Source organism: Gossypium hirsutum, chromosome A04 (genome assembly GCF_007990345.1).
Source record: "Gossypium hirsutum isolate 1008001.06 chromosome A04, Gossypium_hirsutum_v2.1, whole genome shotgun sequence".
Taxonomy (NCBI): domain Eukaryota; kingdom Viridiplantae; phylum Streptophyta; class Magnoliopsida; order Malvales; family Malvaceae; genus Gossypium; species Gossypium hirsutum.
This window is the reverse complement of record NC_053427.1, coordinates 2489852-2513809: the sequence shown is the minus strand read 5'-3', so window position 1 is coordinate 2513809 and position 23958 is coordinate 2489852. Positions and strand designations below refer to the sequence as shown.

Below are 23958 nucleotides of genomic sequence, written 5' to 3'. Positions count from 1 at the left end.
AAGCATATTGAGGTGGATTGTCATTTTATTAGGGATGAAATTCAAGAGGGTATTATTTCTCCTTCATATGTCTCTACTACATATCAGCTAGCAGATATATTTACAAAGGCTTTGGGAAGGAAACAATTTGATTATTGTCTTAGCAAGTTGGGCAATTACGATTTGTATGCCCCAACTTGAGGGGGGTATTACAAGAAAATTAGTATGCAATATTATGAGATAATTTATCTAAGGGAGTAGTTTTCTATATTATAGGAAGTAGGCAAATAGGAGTAGTTCTCCTATTTCGTTTTTAAGTGCGACATGAAATGAATATATATTCTCTTATGTTGATGAATGATATTTGTGACTTTACTATTGTCAATATTTGATAACCACATTTTATGGTTGTTAATTTTTTTTTTAACAATGACATAGTGGTTGCATAATGTAATATACAACCAATTAAAATATAGTTGCAAAATAATAATTTTTAACCAATAGTATTATTGTTATGTAAGTGATTTGACAACCAAATCTTATGGTTGTTAGAACAATTTTTTTAGAAATGACATTTAGTTGGTTGTATATATAGTTGCCTAATATAATACACAACCAACTAAAATATCGCTACAAAATAATATTTGTCAACCATTATAATATTGTTACGTAAAAGATTTAGCATCTAAATTTACATTGTTACGATCTCTATTTTATAACCAATATATTGTTGTTATTTAATATTTTTTGTAACTAAAATATATTTTTAGGTTAAAGATACCGTAACCAATTTTATAGAAACTAAAACATTTTTAGACAAATAAATTAAGTCATTGCTATAATAAACATTATATTTTGAAAACGACAAAAGTCATTGCAATATATATAATTAAAAATGACTTTCCTATTTGCAATGGCGTTGTATGTACTTTCGACAATGGAGGTATACAAAACCAATAAAATTTTAGCAACAATGATACAACTGTGAAAAATAAAATAAAATAAAATAAAATAAATAAAGAACACACAAATTTTACGTGGAAACCCTTTCGGGAAAAAACCACGGGCAGAGGAGAAGAAAATTCACTATGTCGAAAATTTTAAATCAATACAAGAGGAATAGACTATGTCTATTTATAGGCTTGTAAAGCCATATTCTAGTAGGATTGAAACACCTTATCCTAATCAATATAAAATAGATGGAGTTTAATAAGGTTTAAAAAAACCTTATTCTAAAATAAAATAAAAGAAGTCTAGTTCTATATGGATTTTACTTTTATTTTATTTTCCATCATATTTTATTTAAATAAGAATTTGGGTCACTTAATTCTAACAATCTCCACCTTGACACAAATTCTCAATGAACAAGTGATAATACTCTAAAATGACGTGTTTTTATATATTAATCATGAGTTTATTTTGAGCTTGAGCCTACTAATTTGAGCTATTTATGTCTTTTTATCTTTTAGGGACTAAATTGGAGGTGAAAAGTAAATTCAAGGCAAAAAGCGTCAATTTGGAGATTAAATGGGCCAATATGCAACGTGGGACAAATATGGTGCCAAAAGTGCGAACATGGAAGGCACAAAGACTTAAAAGCAAATAGAAGAGATTTTATTTTGGAAGACTCTATTTTCTTTTATTCTATTAGGATAATTAATATTAAGATAATTATTAGGATTATTCAAATTTAGGATTTTATTTTAATTATCTTTGTTTATCTTTAATTAAATGTATTTATCTTTTTAGAATTTAAGTTCAATTAGACTATCTCCCTAGCACTATAAATAGGGGGTGAAGTGACTCTATTTGGGAGGATCTTTTTCTGTAAACACTCTCCCCCAAAAGTCTTTTGTTCTTTCATATTTCTTTTCAATAAAATTTCTTTTTCTATATTTTTATTTATTTGCTTTCCCTCCATTATCATGAGCCACTAAAAAACCCTTCTAGCCAAAAGTTGTCAATATTTCCCCAAAAAGGGTTCTTAAGGCCTAGAATCCGTACTTAGCCTTCTCGCCAAGTATTCATCGTTTCTCCGCACTACGGGCTGACGCTTCCGTCCATGGCCCTTAAGAAGTAAGCTTTTCAGCATATGCAAAGGCGGCCGCTTTGTATGTTTTGGAAGGACTGCATAGTCGGTTGTTAACTTACTGCGTCAGAGGTTGGCGAGCCAAAGAGACAAAATGGCGTGGGATTCGCCATTGAGAAGCGTTGATCTAGCATAGATTACTGGCTAGAGTCAGGTTCCTTAAAAATCGTAAATCTAATCTTTGGAGCTGGTGGTCGTAGGCGTCCTCTTCCACTATAACTGGCTTACTTGAGTCGAGAAGGATCATCCAAAAGCCAAGGATTGAGCCCAAGGCGGAATGAGACAACCGGAGGCTGGAACTTTCCCATAAGAATTTCTTTTCTCTTAAAACTCTCTTTATTATTTTTATTATTTTCGTAATCATAATTTCAGTAAACTTTAAATTCTGTTTTTATTTTATTTTCGCTTCCAAAATCAATTCTTAAATTCTGTTTTTTATTTTTTCCAGGAACGTAGGTTTTCTTGGGCACGATTCTGCCCAGGATTTCGAGAGACAAGCATTCGTATAATCCGGTCCCTGAGGATTCGACCCTACTTCCCCTTTACTATTTTTTTATTATTTTACAGGGAATAGGATATTTTTCGTGCTCTCAACGACAGCATCAAATTTTGGCGCCGTTGCCGGGGATCGACAACATACTAATCTTGTTTTTCTTTGTTTTCTATGACCAGATCTGCTCCAGGTACTCTTGCGTTCGACTCAGAAATCGAAAAGACTGCGAAAGCTAATCGAAAGGAAACAAAACTAAGGAAAAAGCAGTCAGTGGTGGTTGGAACTGAAAGCAATCCACCGCCAAAAATTAGAATCGACGACGAAGTAGAGTCTAGGGTTAACGAAAACCCTACTCAAAAGTTAGAAAGTAAAGAAGAAGAAGTCGATTCCCCTGAAGAAGTGCTGAACACTAGGGTTGACGAAAACCCTAATTTAACACCTCAACTTATGGCTCAGACAATTCGGCAACTGGCCGAAGCGCCGACAGAACAACCGCCACTATGCATTGCGTATCTTACTATGGATACTGATTTTGAATTAAAGTCAGGCTTGATTCAGCTACTGTCAACTTTCCGTGGGTTACAAAATGAAAACCCCCATAAGCATTTAAAAGAATTCCATATAGTTTGTTTGAGTATGAAACCTCAGGGGGTAACTGAGGATCAAATTAAATTGCGCGCTTTCCCTTTTTCCCTAGCAGATTCAGCCAGGGAATGGTTATTTTATTTACCTCCTAGATCCATTACAACTTGGGCTGGTCTATCTCGTTTATTCCTTAACAGGTTTTTCCCTGCATCACGAGCGGCTGAGTTAAGAAGAGAAATCGTGGGCATAAGGCAAAAAGACGCAGAGACTCTATACGACTATTGAGAGCGATTTAAGAAGTTGTGTGCAAGTTGCCCACAACACGGTATAACAGAACAGTCTTTGCTCCAGTACTTTTATGAAGGCTTGAAACCCATGGAGATGAATATGGTAGATGCCGCGAGTGGAGGAGCGTTAGTCAACATGACTCCACAACAAGCAAGGGACTTAATCTCCACAATGGCTACAAATTCCCAACAATTTCGAGCCAATCCTGAACCCCCTAGAAGGGTTCACCAGCTAAGTAATTCTACCATTGAAGATAGACTTGATAAACTTACTAATATTGTGAATTCTCTTGTTACAAAAAAATCGAAACCAGCCCGAGTATGTGGAATATGTGCTACACCTGAACATACGACTGATGCGTGCCCTAGTCTGTGTGACGATTCTATGGCCTATTTAGATGCTGTGAGAAATTTTCCTGGGCCACCACAAAGACGATACGATCCTTACACCAATACCTACAACCCAGAATGGAGGGACCACCCTAATTTTAGTTATGGGGCTAATCCACGATATAACCAGCCATACCAAAATAGGGCCCCACAACAGTCGCAAGATTTAGGTAATTATTTAGAAACTTTGGTCAATAAATTAGCAACTAATGTCCTTGATTTTCAACAGCAAACTCTCAATTTCCAAAGAGAAATGAAGGGTTTTCAGCAGAAAACTGAAGCATCCATAAGGGAGTTGACCACATCAATTGAGAAATTAAACTCTCAAGGGAAACTGCCATCACAAACAGAACCAAATCCGAGGCAGAATGCGAATGCAGTAACGTTACGAAGCGGAAAGATCCTGGAACCAGTTCTTGGTAAGAATCTTGGTCAAGAAATCGCCCAGGAAACGACGAACAGATCCGAGCGAAATCCCCACTGACGAAAATCCAACCTTCATTCTCAGGACGATTAAATCAATGTCGAAAAAGTAAGGAAGACAAGGAGATCCTCGAAACATCAGGAATATTGAGATCAACTTACCACTGTTAGATGCCATTAGACAGATTCCGCGGTATGCCAAGTTCCTCAAAGAACTTTGCACTAACAAACGAAAACTAACAGGTAATGAAAAGGTAAGTGTTGGTGAGAATGTTTCCGCAGTTCTACAGCGGAAAATGCCGGTTAAATGCAAAGATAGGGGTATGTTCGCTATTCCATGCAAAATTGGTCATTTGGGAATTAAGAAGGCTATGTGTGATCTAGGGGCCTCCATAAATGTAATGCCTTATTCTATTTATGAATCACTTAATGCGGGTTTTTTTGACAAAGACAGGTGTTACCATTCAGTTGGCAGACAGGTCTATTGTGCATCCCGAAGGTGTCCTCGAGGACGTATTAGTCAAAGTCAATGGGCTTATCTTCCCTGCAGATTTTTATGTGATAAAAATGGAGGAGGATAACACTCCTGGGTCTTCAGACATCTTGTTGGGCGACCTTTCCTTAGTACTGTGAATACTAAGATTGATGTACGAAGCGGAACCCTCACGATAGAGTTTGACGGGGAGATTGTGAAGTTTAACGTTTATGGCACTATTAGTCACCCAAGTGAAGTCTTGGACGTAAACCGTGTCGACATAATTGACTCATCAGTAGAAAAAACTTTTGAGTCATCTTATGGAGATAAACCAAAAATGATGTTTGATGATTTTGAATCTGTTAATAAATTATTGGCTCCCATGAATACTAAACTTCTACCTCTTGTTGTGCAGGCACCAGATCTGAAATTAAATCCACTTCCTGAACATCTCAAATGCACATTTTTAGAGAATGATGAGACCATTGTCGACTTAAAAGGGATCAGCCCCTTGGAGGAAAATACAGAACCAAATAAAGAGACGCAAGGACAATTAAACCCAAATATGGTGGACGTGTTAAAAAATGAGAATTTCCAAGCTCATAAGAACAAAAGGATTCAGTTGGAACAGCCCCAATACTAGTTGATGCGTCAAGCTAGCGACGTTAAACAAGCGCTTGTTGGGAAGCAACCCAATCTTTATTTTTATTTTTATTTATTATTTTCTTTTATTATTTATTATTTATTATTTTATTTTATTTTAGTTAAATATTAATAAATTTCTCTTCTTCCATCTAGGTGAAATGGAGCGAAAATACAAAGAAAAAAAAGACAGAAAGTGTGCACCAAAGCAACCCTATCCATGGTGCCAAACAGTTCTATTCCAGCCCAAAATGCCATATCCCTGCTGCCAAACAGTTTTATTCCAGCCCAGAATGTCATATCCCTGCAGCCAAACAGTCCTATTTCAGCCATAGAATCCCCAAAACCTGCAGCCAAACACCCCTTTTCAGCAAATAAAACCCCCAAACATTACATTTTTTTCCCAAATTTCTCTATAACCGCCGACTCCTTTCTCCTCCATCACCCACCGCCGATTTCTTAGCCACCATGGTGAGAACCCGAAGCTGAACCGCCGTTGCCACGTCACCCATCCCGTCTCCACCTCTTGCCGTTTCGCCATCTTTTTCTCCACCGTGTGCTCCTACTGACGGTAACTACATGGGGAGTTTTTCTAAACTTTTTTTTCTCCACCTATTTGTTTTCCTTTTACTTTCACATCGAGGACTATGTGTTTTAAGTGGGGGGAGGCATTCTTCGTTGTTATTATCTGCTATTTTTGCTGTCATATTGTTGTTGCTGCTGTTTTGTGCTCATTTCTGCCCATTTATTTTAAGAATATCCTGCCGCTTTTCATGCCCAAGATTTTACCAGGAATTGCCTACTGTTTGACCTACAAGCATGATTCTTACCTTCTAAGGAAGTTATGATTTTTCCCATAATTGATGCCATCTCCACTGTTTTATTTTTATTAGGCTAAAAATAATTGTGATTAATAGAGTTAATTCTATCTTGCTTTTCGTAAAATTGATCAAGTTTAATATAAAGTGAACACTTAAAATGATTGCATGCTTAATTAATGTTCATGGCTATTAGGTGATTATTGAAACTTATTTTTGACACTTAAATTTTTTTCTTTCCTGAGTTCTCAAGAATTTTAAATATCGTTTAATTTTTAATAAATGTTTTCCATTGTTATGAGTATAGCTTAGATCGTGACTGACTGAGTAACCGGGGTAGGGTGCTTGGGTTGTCATTCTACTTTGCGTCAAAAGGTTGTTTGACGTGACAAGTAAAACTCCGCTAGCCGAGGTTATGAGTATGGCTCAAATCGTGACTGACTGAGTAACCGGGGTAGGGTGCTTGGGTTGTCATTCTACTTCGCGTCAAAAGGTTGTGTGACGTGTTGGGTAAAACTCCGCTAACCGGAAATAAATAATTTTAGGAGTATGTTGGGCTGAGTAACCGGGGTGGGGTGCTTGGGTTGTCATCTCTCTTCGCGTCAAATGGTTTAATATATTCCTAAGTAAATAAATAATAATAAAATTTAACAATAATCAAAAAATCAAAAAAGGAAAAAAAAGAAGAAAAAAATAAGTACTAATAAAGTTGCACTTCAGGGACTAAAGGAGGAAATAATTAAGGTGTCGTAGTAGGTTTGGTAATTTACCTAAATGGCATGACTCAAGTCGATCTTAATTTTTGTGTGAAATAATTGGAATACTTTTTCTGTTTTACTTAAAGCAAGCTTAGAGGTCTCTTTATTTTTCATATGCGTTTTTAACTAATTTTTATGAAACTTTGGAGTGGTATTTCTTTTATGGCAGAATCTAGCTTTCACAGTCGATAAGAACCATACTTGAGGGCAAGCATGGGCTAAGTAGGGGGAATTTGATAATACTCTAAAATGACGTGTTTTTATATATTAATCATGTGTTTATTTTGAGCTTGAGCCTACTAATTTGAGCTATTTATGTCTTTTTATCTTTTAGGGACTAAATTGGAGGTGAAAAGTAAATTCAAAGGAAAAAGCGTCAATTTGGAGATTAAATGGGTCAATATGCAACGTGGGACAAATATGGTGCCAAAAGTGCGAACATGGATGGCATAAGGACTTAAAAGTAAATAGAAGAGATTTTATTTTGGAAGACGCTATTTTCTTTTATTCTATTAGGATAATTAATATTAAGATAATTATTAGGATTATTCAAATTTAGGATTTTATTTTAATTATCTTTGTTTATCTTTAATTAAATGTATTTATCTTTTTAGAATTTAAGTTCAATTAGACTATCTCCCTAGCACTATAAATAGGGGGTGAAGTGACTCTATTTGGGAGGATCTTTTTCTGTAAACACTCTCCCCCAAAAGTCTTTTGTTCTTTCATATTTCTTTTCAATAAAATTTCTTTTTCCATATTTTTATTTATTTGCTTTCCCTCCATTTTCATGAGCCACTAAAAAACCCTTCTAGCCAAAAGTTGTCAATATTTCCCCAAAAAGGGTTCTTGAGGCCTAGAATCCGTACTTAGCCTTCTCGCCAAGTATTCATCGTTTCTCCGCACTACGGGCTGACGCTTTCGTCCATGGCCCTTAAGAAGTAAGCTTTTCAGCATATGCAAAGGCGGCCGCTTTGTATGTTTTGGAAGGACTGCATAGTCGGTTCGTTAACTTACTGCGTCAGAGGTTGGCGAGCCAAAGAGACAAAATGGCGTGGGATTCGCCATTGAGAAGCGTTGATCTAGCATAGATTACTGGCTAGAGTCAGGTTCCTTAAAAATCGTAAATCTAATCTTTGGAGCTGGTGGTCGTAGGCGTCCTCTTCCACTATAACTGGCTTACTTGAGTTGAGAAGGATTATCCAAAAGCCAAGGATTGAGCCCAAGGCGGAATGAGACAACCGGAGGCTGGAACTTTCCCATAAGAATTTCTTTTCTCTTAAAACTCTCTTTATTATTTTTATTATTTTCATAATCATAATTTCAGTAAACTTTAAATTCTGTTTTTATTTTATTTTCGCTTCCAAAATCAATTCTTAAATTCTATTTTTTATTTTTTTCCAGGAACGTAGGTTTTCTTGGGCACGATTCTGCCCAAGATTTCGAGAGACAAGCATTCGTATAATCCGGTCTCTGAGGATTCGACCCTACTTCCCATTTACTATTTTTTTCATTATTTTACAGGGAATAGGATATTTTTGGTGCTCTCAACGACCGCATCAACAAGTTCTTCATCGCGAACTTTCAATAAACAAGTTCTCCACCTCTTCCATAAAACCCCTTAAGGGTTTAACTTCAACAATGAACACCAACCAAGTCTAAGCAATGCTCAAACTTGGTTATAGGAAGTGACTTAGTCATCATATCTGCAGGATTTTCATGAGTACTAATTTTGCTCACAACAATATCACCACGAGCAATAATATCACGAACAAAATGATACCGAACATCAATGTGTTTTGTTCTCTCATGAAACATTTGATCTTTTGTAAGAAAGATGGCACTCTGACTGTCACAAAATACTGTGCTGATTTGAAGGTCTTCATTAAGTTCACTAAAGAGTCCCTTCAACCAAACAGCTTCTTTACAAGCCTCAGTAATCGCCATGTACTCAGCTTCAGTGGTAGACAAAGCGACTGTAGTTTGCAAAGTGGCTTTCCAACTGATTGCACAACCTCCGATTGTAAAGACATAACCTGTGAGAAATCTTCTTCTATCAAGGTCTCCAGCAAAATCAGCATCAACATACCCAATGACTCCATCTCTAGTTCTTCCAAACTGTAAGCAAACATCAGTAGTACCTCGTAAGTATCTTAAAATCTACTGAACTGCTTTCCAGTGTTCTTTACTAGGATTCGCCATGTATCTGCTAACTGCACTGACTACATATGATAAATCTAGACGTGAACAAACCATAGCATACATGAGAGATCCTACTGCACTAGAGTATGGAACATGTGACATGTACTCAATCTCATTGTCTGATTGTGGAGACAAAGCAGATGAAAGTCTGAATGAGCTGCTAAAGAAGTACTAACAGGCTTAGCACTCTGCATATTGAACCTGCAAAGAACTTTCTCAATGTACCCCTTCTGACTTAGGTACAATTTACTTGCTTTTCTATCTCTAAGAATCTCCATACCAAGTATCTTCTTTGCTGGTCCTAAATCTTTCATCTCAAATTCTTCACTTAATTGGGCTTTGACCTTTCTTATCTCTACTTTATCTTTTGTTGCTATCAACATGTCATCAACATAAAGAAGTAGATACACAAAAGAACCATCACTGTTTTTCTTAAAATAGACACAATTGTCAAAACTACTTCTTTTGAAATCATGAGAAGTCATAAAAGAATCAAACCTCTTGTACCACTGTCTTGGTGACTGTTTCAAACCGTAAAGGGACTTTTTCAGCAAGCAAACATAGTCCTCTTTTTTCGAGACTGTAAAACCCTCTGGTTGTTGCATGTAAATATCCTCCTCAAGTTCTCCATGCAGAAATACAGCTTTTACATCTAACTGCTCAAGCTCCAAATCATGCATGGCCACAATACCAAGCAAAGCTCGAATCGAACTATGCTTAACAACTGGGGAGAACACATCTGTGAAGTCCACTCCTGGAATTTGACTGTAACCCTTTATAACAAGCCTTGCTTTATATCTGGGTTCTTCAACTCCTGGAGTCCCTTCTTTCTTTTTAAACACCCATTTACAACGAACAACCTTTTTACCTTTAGGAAGTTTTACAAGATCTCATATTCTGTTTTTGTGGAGTGATTCCATCTCCTCTTGCATAGCAAACATCCACTTTTCTGAGTCTTCACAGCTAATCGCCTCAGAATAATTAAATGGCTCTTAATTCGCATCTATATCTTCAGCCACATTTAAAGCATAAGCAACTAGATCAGCCTCGGCATACTTCTTTAGAGGTTTAATTTCTCTTCTTGTTCTGTTTTTGGCGATAGAGTATTGCGGTGAAGAAGCAACTCTATTCTTAATTTTTGTACTGGCTTGAGGAGTTGATTTTGTATTAATCTGATGCTCCACCTGCTTTTGGTTTTCTTTATTGGAAGAGTGTTTAAGAGATAAGTTAGGTAGCATAGCAGTTTCATCAAAAACAACATCTCTGCTAATCACAACTTTTCTATTTTCAAGATATCATAACTTATAGCCTTTTACACCAGCTTTATAACCAAGAAAAACGCATTTAATGGATTTCGGTTCCAATTTTCCATTACCAACATGAGCATACGCAGGAAATCCAAAAATCTTTAAATCAGAATAATTAGCAGGATTACCAGACCATACCTCTTATGGAGTCTTTTTCTCAATGGCAGCGGATAGAGATCGGTTGATCAAAAAACGCTGCTTCTGCCCAAAATGACTTCGGTAAGTTGGCATTTGACAACATATATTGAACCTTCTCCATGATCGTTCTGTTCATTCGTTCTGCAACGCCATTTTGCTATGGAGTATGATGAACTGTCAAGTGTCTCATGATCCCTTCTGACTTGCACAATCTATTAAACTCATCAGAACAGAACTCTAAGCCATTGTCTGTACGGAGGTATTTTATCTGTTTTCCCGTCTATTTTTCAATCATAATTTTCCAAGACTTAAATGTGGAAAACACATCGCTTTTCTGCTTCAGGAAGAACGCCCAAACTTTTCTGGAAAAATCATCAATAAAGGTTAGCATATAATTAGCTCCACCTCTCGAAGGCACTCTAGATGGCCCCCACAGATCAGAATGAATATACTCCAACGTTTCCTTCGTGTTATGGATTCCTCTAGTGAATCGAACTCTCTTTTGCTTCTCAAAAACACAGTGCTCACAGAAATTCAGTTTGCAAATTCTTTGCCCATTAAGAAGTCCTCTTTTGCTTAATTCTGCCATGCCATTCTCACTCATATGCCCTAGGCGCATATGCCAAAGTTTAGTAATATCATCATCTGACAAGGAAGAGGAAGCGACAACTGCATCACCAGTAATAGTAGAACCCTGTAAAACATATAACTTGGCAATCTTTCTCTGCCCTTTCATCACAACAAGGGACCCTTTGGAAATCTTTAAAACCCCACTTTCAGCTGTGTATCTGTACCTTTTTGAATCAAGAGTACTCAACGAAATTAAATTTCTTTTCAATTCTGGAACATGCCGCACGTCACTAAGTGTTCTGACAACTCCATCAAACATCTTAACTTTAATTGTTCCAACACCTGCGATTTTACATGATTATTTCCCATCAAAACAACACATTCAGATACTGTTTCATAAGTTGTAAACCAATCCCGATTGGGACTCATGTGGAAGGTGCAGCCTGAATCAAGTATCCACTCCTCACTTACTTTAGAATCATTGACAGAAGCGACTAGAAGTTCACCATCGCTGTAGTCTTCTACAACATCAGCTTCACTGGAATTTTCTGGTTGTTTTCCCTTTTGATTCGCAGCCTCCCTTTTAATCTTATTTTGTAGCTTATAGCACTCAGATTTAATGTGCCCTTTCTTCTTGCAGAAGTTGCAAGTTTTACCTCTATTTGAAGACTTCGATCTACCCTTAGATTTACCACGAGGATTCCGTTCCTGTGTCCTACCACGATCATCATCAGCATTTCGATCTTGTCTCTCACGAACAATGAGACCCTCTCCCTGAGAGTCGGGTTTAACCACAAGATGCTTCATCTTATCATACGAGGTTAAAGAATCATAAACCTCATCAACTGTGAGAGACTTGCGGCTATATAAAATCGTGTCTCTAAAGGTTGAATAAGACGGGGGCAACGAACAAAGTAGAATCAACCCTAGATCTTCCTTATCATACTGAACCTCCATGGCCTCCAAGTTTGAGAGAATTTCTTTAAACACTGTTAAGTGTTCGTGTACAGACGCACCTTCTTCCAAACGATGAGCATAAAGACGCTGCTTCATATGCAACTTGCTTGTTAGAGTTTTCGACATACATATTTGTTCTAGCTTCTTCCATAATGCAGCGGCAGTTTTCTCTTTCATCACATCCTGCAAAATTTCGTTGGACAAATGCAGATTTAATTGTGTTAATGCCTTTCGATCCTTACGCTTCTTCTCTTCATCTGTTAATGTCGAAGGCATCTTATCTATCCCTAGCAGGGCATCCTCCAGATCCATCTGTGCAAGAACTGCTTGCATCTTAATTTGCCACAACGCAAATCTGGTGCTGCGATCCAACAGCGGAATTTCATACTTCAAAGACGCCATTACCGTGATCGAGATGAATAACCCGGAAGCTCTGATACCAATTTGTGAAAAATAAAATAAAATAAAATAAAGAACACACAAATTTTACGTGGAAACCCTTTCGGGAAAAAACCACGGGCAGAGGAGAAGAAAATTCACTATGTCAAAAATTTTAAATCAATACAAGAGGAATAGACTATGTCTATTTATAGGCTTGTAAAGCCATATTCTAGTAGGATTGAAACACCTTATCCTAATCAATATAAAATAGATGGAGTTTAATAAGGTTTTAAAAAACCTTATTCTAAAATAAAATAAAAGAAGTCTAGTTCTATATGGATTTTACTTTTATTTTATTTTCCATCGTATTTTATTTAAATAAGAATTTGGATCACTTAATTCTAACAACAACATTTAGTAATTTTTATTTTTCTTGTAGTGTTGATCAAATCGCTAAAAATTGCATCCTAGCTCGCCATCATTAGACCAACAAACAATGAACTTCGGTCAACTAGGAAAGCAATGCCAAGAGACCCAAAATGCTAAGTCTCAAATAGCTTATCCTTTGTTGGATTCCAATTTTAAAAATACTATTACTATGTTCTATCGTGATAAAATCCTCCGAGAACGGTTACCAATAAATCTAGCGACAGCCTTACCTAGGCAAATCTCATATATACTTCAAAACAAGACTAAAGTCTAAAACCACTTCAACTTTCGAAGAAATCAAAGTGGACAAAATAAAAACTAGAAAGTGCAAACAAAAAGCACGATAATGTGGATTAAAAAAATAGAGAATAATATTTAAGAAGTTATGACTAGAGCCCAACTCAAAGGTTTGGCCTTCTGCCTCCAAAATTAATTTTAATATTATAATTCCATATTCATACAATCAACATATATAGATTATATGATTAGTCAATTGAGTCATAACTCGATTTATATGAGTATTATTATCAATGCAAGAGGGCGTAAGTTCGAGTGCACCTAAGTGTATTATCCTCCTATTTATGGGTTGAGGTGAGGCTACGTATAGTTTTAGGCATTGAATAAAAAAAATCAAATATGATCAAAACTTATAATAAGAAAATTATTAAAAAAAATTAAATAAATACCAACTCACTCATATTTTGAGAATTTGACCCAAATTTACGTTCTTTGTGATCATTGCAAGCACGTTTATGAAGAATATTTCAAACAAGTTGTAATAATTAATATATATTAGATTACTATTTATAAATATTATTTTCTCATGCATGTTGACTTATTTATTTAAGTTGACCTTATCAAGTAAACAAAATTAGGTTTAATATGCACATCGTAGGGTTTTGAAGTTACAAGGAAATTTGAAGTGTTCAATTAGATTAAGATGTGGTTGAAATTAATCCACATAAAAGTGGTTTGACAAATTGTATAATTTAATGTGAGTATTTGTTAGATTTCTTTTTTTTTTGAACTAAAGTATTTGTTAGATTTCATGAGCATAGGTTGGGGTAAGTTTTGATTTAAGACTTGAATGTGATATTAATACGATATTTTTTTTGAAAATTTTGAAAATTTGGTTTATTTTATTTTTAAAATGGGTTTTATTAGTTGATTGAGTCTTCATTAGATTGACCAGGGGCGAAGCGAGGGGGGCTGGCATGGGCCTCGACCCCCCTAAAATGTAAAATTATATTTTAGGCTCTTGAAATTTTTTAAAAATTTTAAATTAGTAAAGGTAAAATTGTACTTTGGCCCCCCCTAAAATTATAAAAATTTGATTTAATCCTTTACAAATTATAAAAATATAAACCATAAAAAATTAAAATTTCATCCGGCCCCCTAAAAAGTTTTTCTGCCTTCGCCACTAAGATTAATTTGGGTATTATTGTTAATGGAAGAAAACGCGGGTTCGAATGCGTTGAAGCGTATTATCCTCTTATTTATGGGTTGAGAGAGAAGCTATGGGTAGTTTTAGGCATTGTACCAAAAATAACATATATGATTAGAATCTATAATGAGATTGTTAAAAAAAAAGGGTTTTATTATCATTCAGGTTAAAGTGTAAATTTGTCATCATACTATAAATGAATGTTAGAATCTATCATTATATTTTATTTTTATTGATATTCACCATTATAATAAATTTGTCATTCAACACTTATGTGATCAAATTTCACTTCTAAACTAGCTTTAAATTTTATTAAATCTTGCCATCAACTTTGATTCTTTAATTAAATTTTCATCACTTAATATTAATTTTTATGTTTCGAAAAAATAATTAAATAAAGAATACTTTTTTAAAAATATTTTATTTTAATAGTTAAGAATAATTTAACTTATAAGTATTAAAAAATTAAATTAAATTAAAATTTCTATTAAATGAAATAAAAAATTGAAAAAGTAAAATACATATATCATAAAAGAAAAAAAGTTTTTTTTAAATTATAAAATAACCATTTTTTATTTAATTTTAATTTATATTAATTAACTTATTATTAAATATTAAAGTAAAATATAATTTTTTAAAAATTTTTGTCTTCAAATCATTTTAAATTAAAATTTAATAAAAATTTGAATAAAAAATAATTTCAGTGGTAAAATTCGATGAAATAAAAGTAAAGTAACAAAATTCAATATAAAATTAAAGTATAGTGAAAAAATTATCTTTAGTTCACAAAGAAAATGACAAATATAAGTCAAGTCTAATGACAATTTTCAATTTCCACTTAAAGAATAGAGGCAAATTTGCATATTAACCCTTATCTTTTATGTAAGTCCGTATAATATTACATTTTACTATTAATATCATACTATATTTTATGAAGATGGAGTTATAACTATAGAAGAAAGTTGATAAAACTTGTCAATTGAGTCTTAATTCGATTGGCATGGGTATTGTTGCCAATGCAGAAGAACATGGGTTCGAATGCGCTGAATTGTATTATCCTCCTATTTATGGTTTAGGAATGGGTTATGGATAGTTCTAAGCATTATCTCAAAAAGAACATACATGATCCGAACCTATAATAAGATTGATAAGAAAAGTTGATAAAACTTGCCTAAATTAAAAAAGGAGAATTCAATCCATAATATTCTGAATTTGATTCAATCTAAACTTACAATCCGAGCAACCCAAAAGACCCAAATTAGATTTAAGTCCTCTTAATTTTGAAGCTGAGGTTGAAGCATATGAACACTAACTTTTAGAAGAATTTCCATTGTGGCTGATCTTTACTATTTAGTCAAGTGTTTAGATTATTATTACTTCATTAGACTCTAACTTGATAAAATAAGTTACTTGAGAAATGAAAGGTCTCAAATCTGTTAATTTGAGTCAATTTGATTTGTAATAATCTTTCACTTTTCCATATATGTTCAAGGTTTGATAGGCCAATCAAGACTCAAGAGTAGAAAATTGAGCATTAAAGTGGGAAATGAAGAAATATTTGGTCAAGCACTAGATATTGTACCCCCAAAGAATGTGAACCATTTTTTTTTCTTAATCAATGAACTTGATGATTAGAATGCACAAAGAAAAAAAGAACTTAATGATTAGAACATATTATTTATATGAGATTTTATTAAAAAAACAATCGTGTAACCGACACTAAACACTCGATTTTACTAAATTATTAGTAGTTTATATTTTGATGACTCTACTTCAAAAAATTACAATATAATAATTAAACTATTTGAATGCTTTCATCTAAGTTATTAGACTGTTAAGTCCTTTTTTTTAATTTTAGTTGGCGAGCTTTGAGCAACAATTTAACGATTATTAAAATAGATCAGTATCCATCAATAAGTAGAAGAACATATCTCAGATCCAAACTAACCTGATGGTCGAGAGAAAAAAACAAATCAAATTTTGGTTCACAAACTTGTGACATTCCCAACTATTTCATGAAAAAAAAATTGTAGAAGAGGGGAAGTTTACCTTTCGTATTTGCATAATTGACCTTTATCATAAATATTTGGGTTCACGATATAAATAGTTTGTAGTTTTAATCATAAAAACTTATATAACCTTAATTTAAAGAAAGAATTATGCTAGGTTATAACTCGTTTTATAATTTGTAGATTAAGTTAAAAACAATATAAAAGCTTTATAAAAAATTATAAAACATTTAATAACTTTCATAACACTTCTTATAAATAAAATATTTTTTTGTCATAACTTTCATCTGTGTTCATGTTTATAATATAAAAATTTTTAAAATTGAATTTAGGTGTAATTATCTGTTTAATTACTTCAATTCTTACCCTCCACTAAGAATTGGTAAGCGTAACTAGAGTACTTTAATTATACCCATTTCAATGAGACCCATAAATTATAATGAACACCTTATATAATTATAAGCAATTATTAAGTGATTTTTCAATATAATTTTTTTTATTTTTATTTTTTTGCTTTACTAATAAATCATTGACTTAAAAAACTGTCGAGCAGTTGAATTTGTGAAAAGTGTGTATATCTTGTTTCTTTCTAAGAGTAAGGTGGGCAGTTGTTAAAATTATGAAAGTAGGTGGGTTTTTTGTTTTTTTTTTTAACTTTTCTTTTGTAGAAAATACTTTAATCTGATGTTTATTTTTCAAAGAAACATTTTACCGGTATACACGGTTGTCAAATTCTCACATTATGCTCTTGGAAGAAGTAAATAGTTGGTTATGAAATGTGTTTATTTTCATAAACGAGGATCGAACTTTCAACTATATGATTAGGGATAACAATAGGGCAAGGTAGGGCGGATTTTTGCCTACCCCGATCCCGATTCTTAAGAAAAAAATCTACCCTAAACTTGAAATTTAATAGAAAAATAGATTTCCACCCCTACCCAACCCAACCCAACCTAACCCAAATTTAATTTAATTATTTTATTTTAAAACAAATAAGATTACATTTTTTAATTATTTTATTTTTTATTTCAAAGTAAATAACATTAAGTTTTTTTTAGTTTAGACTTAAAACTTAATATATATTATTTACATATTTATTTATTGAAAGCAAAAACTTAATATATATGTTAGGGACATTTTTGTAAATATCTTAGGGCAGGGCGGATTTACATCAAACCCTACACCGCCCCGAACTTGATTTTTCAAAAACAAAAATATCCGACCCTAACGGGTCGGGTGAAGTCGAAATCCATCGGATTTGAGTTTTTTTGTCATCCCTGCACATGGTTAAAGGATGAGATGAATAACCACCACACCACACCTCATGATTTTTTTTCTAAATTTTTATCATTTTGGATAGATTAACTGCATGTGGACTTATAGATAAAATAAATGGTTTAAATGTGCCTATAGTCTTTGTAATTTTCAAAAATTAAGAATTTAGTCTCTGTATTTGTATTTTTAGGAACGCAGTCTCTCTACTTTTTAGATTCTAAAATTTAGGTCCAACTTTTAATACTATTATTTTTTTGTTAAATTTGTTGTTGTGACATTTAAAAAAAAACTACTCACTTGATAGGACTAAATTCCTAATTTTCAAAAATTAGAGAGATTAAATTTAATAAATTCCTAGTCAATTTAGATTCATGTTATCTTAAATTTTATATGTTTTTTTTATTATTTAATAAATTTTCACTTTTAAAAATTTTTATTTACTCTAAATAGTTTTTTTTTAATTATGTAAAAGAAAAGTTCCCCCACAAGCCTATTGACAGGCAAACTTTAGCTAGAGCCCAACCATTGCGAACAAACTTTGCAAATTTATGTTCTTGATTATCATTGCATGCACCTTTTTGAACAATATTCCCAACAGGTCGTAATGATTAACATACACACACATATAGTTATTATATATATATATATATAAAAATTACTATTTATGATTCGTGCGTCATAAAGATTGACTTTAATTTTCACATCATAGGGTTTTGATAGACTTAAATGATATTTTGAAGGGTTAAATTAAATTAAGATATGTGATTCAAGTTAGGATTTAATGTTTAATCGAATTGAGTTAAAAAAATTTGAGTTAATCATATTAACGAGTTTTATTTTATCATCTTAATTCTATTCGAAATTTTTTCAAACCGAGTCGAGTGAAATGAAATTTAAGTTTAATTGAGTGAAATTGTTCGAGTTAAATAAAAAATTAAAATATTTCAAATTAAAATCTTGTTACAGACTTATAGTATAACTAATTCTATATTAAAGTACGTAAATTTAAAACTATATATATTTAAAAACTTTTTTCAAAACGAAATAAGACATTTTAGTTTGATAAACTTGAATTATTAATTAACTTATTTAGGTTTCAAAATTATTATTTTAGATTTTTTAAAAAAAATTTCGCCTTCTTTATATATTCTTTAGAATTTATTAAAATTTGTATATATTTTTTTAAAGTATAAATTTTGGAATTTTTATAAATATTTTGAATTTTAAAAATTATTTTGTTTATTTTGTATTTTTTTTTGTATAATTTGTTTATTTTCAAAATTGATAGGGACTAAAGAGATATTTACACTAATCTATTATTAAAATTATTCAAATTATAAAATTTAACTATTAAAAACCCAAATTACTTATTCGAATCAAATCGAATTTTATTTACCTTACTTCAAATCAACATGAAAAGTGAGTCACAATTGTGTATGGGACAAAATGTCTTGCTTAGGGAGACTTTGTTACATTTTATCAGCCAGAAACTGGTTTATTTTATTTTTCAAAATTGGTAATAAAAAATAAATAAAAGCACTCAAAATTAAAAATTCGACCTACTTTGGATGGGTCTTATTTAAAAAATAAAATTAAACGAATGTTTAATTTTGGACTGATCTGTGAATAAGATTACATTTTACTAGTGGTATTATAGTATGTATACTTTATGATGAAGTTCAATAATATTATAAAGCATGGACGAGCCCATCTCTAGCCCCAACCATGGGTTAATAATAGCTCTTTACTATTTAAGTAGCATACTTTTCGTAGGATTTTAAGAAAAATACTTGGGAAATTATAAAAAATAATATATAAACATAACACAATGCATACAATATATAAAGCAACATAAGTTGATACACAAATGTTATCGACTGCAGAGAAAAATAAACTAACAGTAATCGCAACACTAAAAAAGATTTAAAAATAATTTAGAGATGCATTATTTTAATCAAATTGCTGATACTTGCATCTTAACCTCGCCATTATAAGTCTACATGATGATGAACACCAGTCAGTCGGGATACCATTGTCAAAAGTCTTAAGAGACCTATTACATCATATGCACAAAAAAGGGGTTTGAAATGACCTATTCTCCTTAGCATCTCGAAGTCCAATTTTGCAAACACTCTCTTGATAAGGTTATCTAGGAATGATTTCCAATAGATCTAATAGTGTCTTTGCCTATATGCTAAAATACATCTAGTAACAAAACTTATAAACTAAACTGAAACCACACTACTTCGGAGAAAACATGGTGGACAAGGATCATCATAGCTTTTAGAAAAAGTAGAATGAATTAAAACTAAAACCATTATTATTTTTAGAAATAAAAAAAGTAAACTAAAACTAAAAACTAAAGGAATACAAATTGTTGCAAAAAAGGCGATTGAAACCCAACTTAGAGGCTAGTGTCATCGCCAACAAAACCAAGTTTTGGTTTAAAGAAACCTAGGGAGCCAACATCAAAATCGACACCTTCTAAGCCCTAAGGTGCCAAATTCAATTTCCCCCATTTTCTCCACCAATCATTTTAGGTTTCGATATTAGGGTTTGAAGTTACAACTGATCATTTTAGAATTTGAATTAATATTAGGGTTTGAAGAGAAAAAGTTCATAGGGTTAAGCAATAAACTTTTTTCCCTACATTCAAGCACAATTGATAGGATGGAAGTCTAATACATTTAGTAACGATTTTTAGCATTGAAGATTCATATTTTTCTTGTAGTGTGAGTCAAATGTTTGATATATGGATACATGATGCAATAATCATTTGTGTGGAAGTAAGTAATATTTTTCAATGATTTTTGTTCTATAGTTAGTTTTGGTGTTTTTTTAATTGTAGATGTGATGGAAAAATGTAACATTGGTATTAAAATAAAAAATACGTTTTATGCTTTTGATTTGAAAAGTAATCTACTCAGTGTTTGGTACAAGTCGATATGCATTAATACAATCAATATTGATCGAAATAGATCAAAACACATTGAAATGATTGAAAGACACCAAAATTTTGATCGAAATAAAATTTAAACTATTTGATACCAATGTAAAATTAAAACAATATATACTCACCGGTACGATTAATACTGGTATAGTACTAACAACTATACATTCAATCATACTTATGAAATAAATTCATCAAGGATTTTATATATATATATAAAATCCATGTTATTGTAAACAACCCAAAAAAGTAAAGTCTAAAAGCAATGCATTCCTATTTAATGTTTCCACTAAAAGGCATATACTAGAATAAGAATCATGGGAGTCATGGAACTTTATTAGAGATAATCCCCTTTGTGATCTCCTTAGGAACTTTAAGCTTTGGATAAGAACTCTCAACTTTTATTATTTTTCAATAGTCACAAATTATCATTTCTATTAGGGTTTGATTTAATTCGAGTTCGAATTTTTTTAAAAGAAAAATTTTGAATTATAATATAAATATCGAACACTTTTATAATAAAACCCATTTTAAGGATTACATTATTTATTCTCGTAATTTTATTATTTTTCAAAAGAATACTCTATTAAGAAAAAAATTACAATTTAGTCCTTAATTTTTTAGGGATAAAGCTTAAAATTATACATGAACTTTGATTTAATGTGCAATTGTATACATAAATTTTAATTTGATGTAATTATACACGTGAAATTTTAATTGTGGTTCAAATGTATACCTGAAATTTTAATTATACACATTTAAAGAAATAAATACATTAATTTATTTTTATATTGGATAAAAATAATTATTTATGTATACAATATATAAACATAAAACGATATTATATCAATAACTGTGTTAATAAATTACAAAAATTATATCAAATCAAAAATTCATATATAAAATTACACAAAATCAAAATTCATATATACAATTGCACATTAAATTATAATTCATATATAATTTTAATATTTATCCCATATTTTTATAAATAATTTCTCCCCACTATAAAAATGTAGATGGTGGTTGAAAGCTTATAAATTTTCTTTATATTGGTCATGGGTGAGCAGTACCACACTAATCATATATCATGGGGATGGTGACTTGCAAACATCCAAGCCATACATATCAAATGGGCAACTATGCATGGACCCCCTTAATTTTTGGCCTTAAGCTTGATCTTTTATTTGATTTTTTTCTTTTAATAATAATAATAATAATCATAATAATTCATGGACTTTTGAAATTGGAACAAATTTTTAACTTTTTATTCTTATTAAATATTTTTTTAATAATTTCATTATAGATTCTAATCATATCTATTTTCTTTTTGACATAACGCTTAGAATTATCTATAGTCCCTCCTAAACCCATAAATAAAAAGATAATGCGCTTTAACGCACTTGAACCCACGTCCTCATGCATTGGCAACAATACTCATACTAATCGAGCTAAAATTCAATTAACTATTCTTTTTAATTAGTTAAAAAAAACATTTCTAATCTTAATATAACTTCTTTAGTACAAATTTCAAGCTATTAATTCCATAACCAGAAGAGATATAAAATAATAGGAGATTTTGTAATTGGGTTAATACATTTTCGGGGAATAAATTTGGCAATTGTTCTTATATTGGAGTGTGAACACTTTTTGTTCAACTGCAAACCCTAAAATTCAAGCCCAATGTGGGAATATGGACTAATTTTGAGAAAAAAAGTTCAAGCCTCAATATTAAAACAATTATCTAGTTCAGATTCTAATGTGCGAACAATTGACAAATTCAAAAATTAACTTTGAAAAATATTTAGTAGTAACCAAATTTAAATCCCAAGCAATAATTTAATTTTTTGAATTACAACTTCATCCAATTAATTTACACCATTAATTTTATAAATAACATCTAATAAATTTAAAAGGAAAAAAGTAACACAAAAATTGAACCTTAGTTTTAAGAGTTATGAAAAGATCAAGTGGATTGACCCAAAGAAGATATTGAATAGGCTTTGATGATTAACATTAGAACACAATTGGACCCACATGGATTTAACTACAAAATATTCAACAAAATCCCATGGAAACCCCACTTACTCAACACCCATACCTTCATGTCTGTCTGTCTCTTGGGTGTCCATAATCTTTGATTCTACCTTACAAATGTAAGACAAGAATTTTGCTTAAATAAGAGTGTTAGCCATAAATAATGGGACAAAAATTTTGATTAATTTATAGGCTTATTTTTCTTTGGATTACTTCCCTTTTTTGGATCTTATTAATTGTTTATTTACACAACCACATACATTAAAATAATTCAAAACTATGTTCACATATTTATTAGTATGAGTATTGTCTTAACTCAATCGACATGGATATTGTTGTCAATGCAAGAGAACATGGGTTTGAGTACGCTGAAGCGCATTATCTTCTTATTTATGAGATGAAGATGAGCTATGAATAATTCTAAGTATTGAGTTTGTTTGGACTTATATTTATAAAAGAATAAATAACCAATAAAGTTTTGATATTGTACACAATTATGTATGTATAGGTCTTTAATCCCACCCAGTGCATATGAATGTATTAATTTTATCCGATTCTTATTAAATCTTCGTCTGTTGTGCTTTATATTGATCTAATTATAATTATATTAAGATTAGATCTAAATATGCAAGTAAAAAAGGCATATAATTTTATTATTATGGTCTAACATTGAGGGTAGCCATGTGGGTACAAATTGGTGTGCTTTGCCAAGAATACAAAAACAAAGGTTTGATTGATTACAAGATTTTGGTCGACTCTTTTCCACTTGTAATGTTAAAAGCACATGCTATTTTCCTCGGATGCTTTTGGGGTCATGCCTTCATAATGCATTTGTGTTAGAGATCTGCCATACCCAAACCTTTAAATATATGATTTTTTTAAAAAATAAAATATAAATTTAGGTAACTTTGAGTTGTAAATTTATCATTATATTAAGGTAAATAGATTATATATAGAAAAAATTTCATTTTCGAATGGGGCAATCTCTCCCTTCACTTTTCGTAATCGAAAATTAAAATCTAACCAAGTTGATATTAGAATTTAAATAAAGCTCAATTAAAATAAAATTTAAGAAAAACCCACACATAATTTATAGAATTATTATTTGGTGTAACGTATATCTTTTTATTCCACACCGATTTAAGGAATTAACTATCCAATAATAATCCTTATTTGTTAATATATTCTTTATCAACCCAAATTTTAATAATTTGCAATATTTTACCCTAATTCTAAAATATCTAGAACGTCCAGAAACGACGCCGTGTAATTCGCCTCCATTTAAAAAATTATAAATCTACAACGTCTCTCTGCAGTCCA

The 23958-nt window shown here is 31.8% G+C and overlaps 1 protein-coding gene across 1 annotated transcript; it reads left to right on the top strand.

The window, feature by feature from the left end:
* The first annotated feature begins 3521 nt into the window (after positions 1-3521).
* LOC121227998 (uncharacterized) lies at positions 3522-5364 on the top strand. Its single transcript, XM_041111025.1, has 4 exons — positions 3522-4242; positions 4361-4567; positions 4701-4870; positions 5137-5364. The coding sequence occupies exons 1-4, from the start codon at positions 3522-3524 to the stop codon at positions 5362-5364; spliced, it is 1326 nt and encodes a 441-aa protein (XP_040966959.1).
* Positions 5365-23958: the final 18594 nt, after the last annotated feature.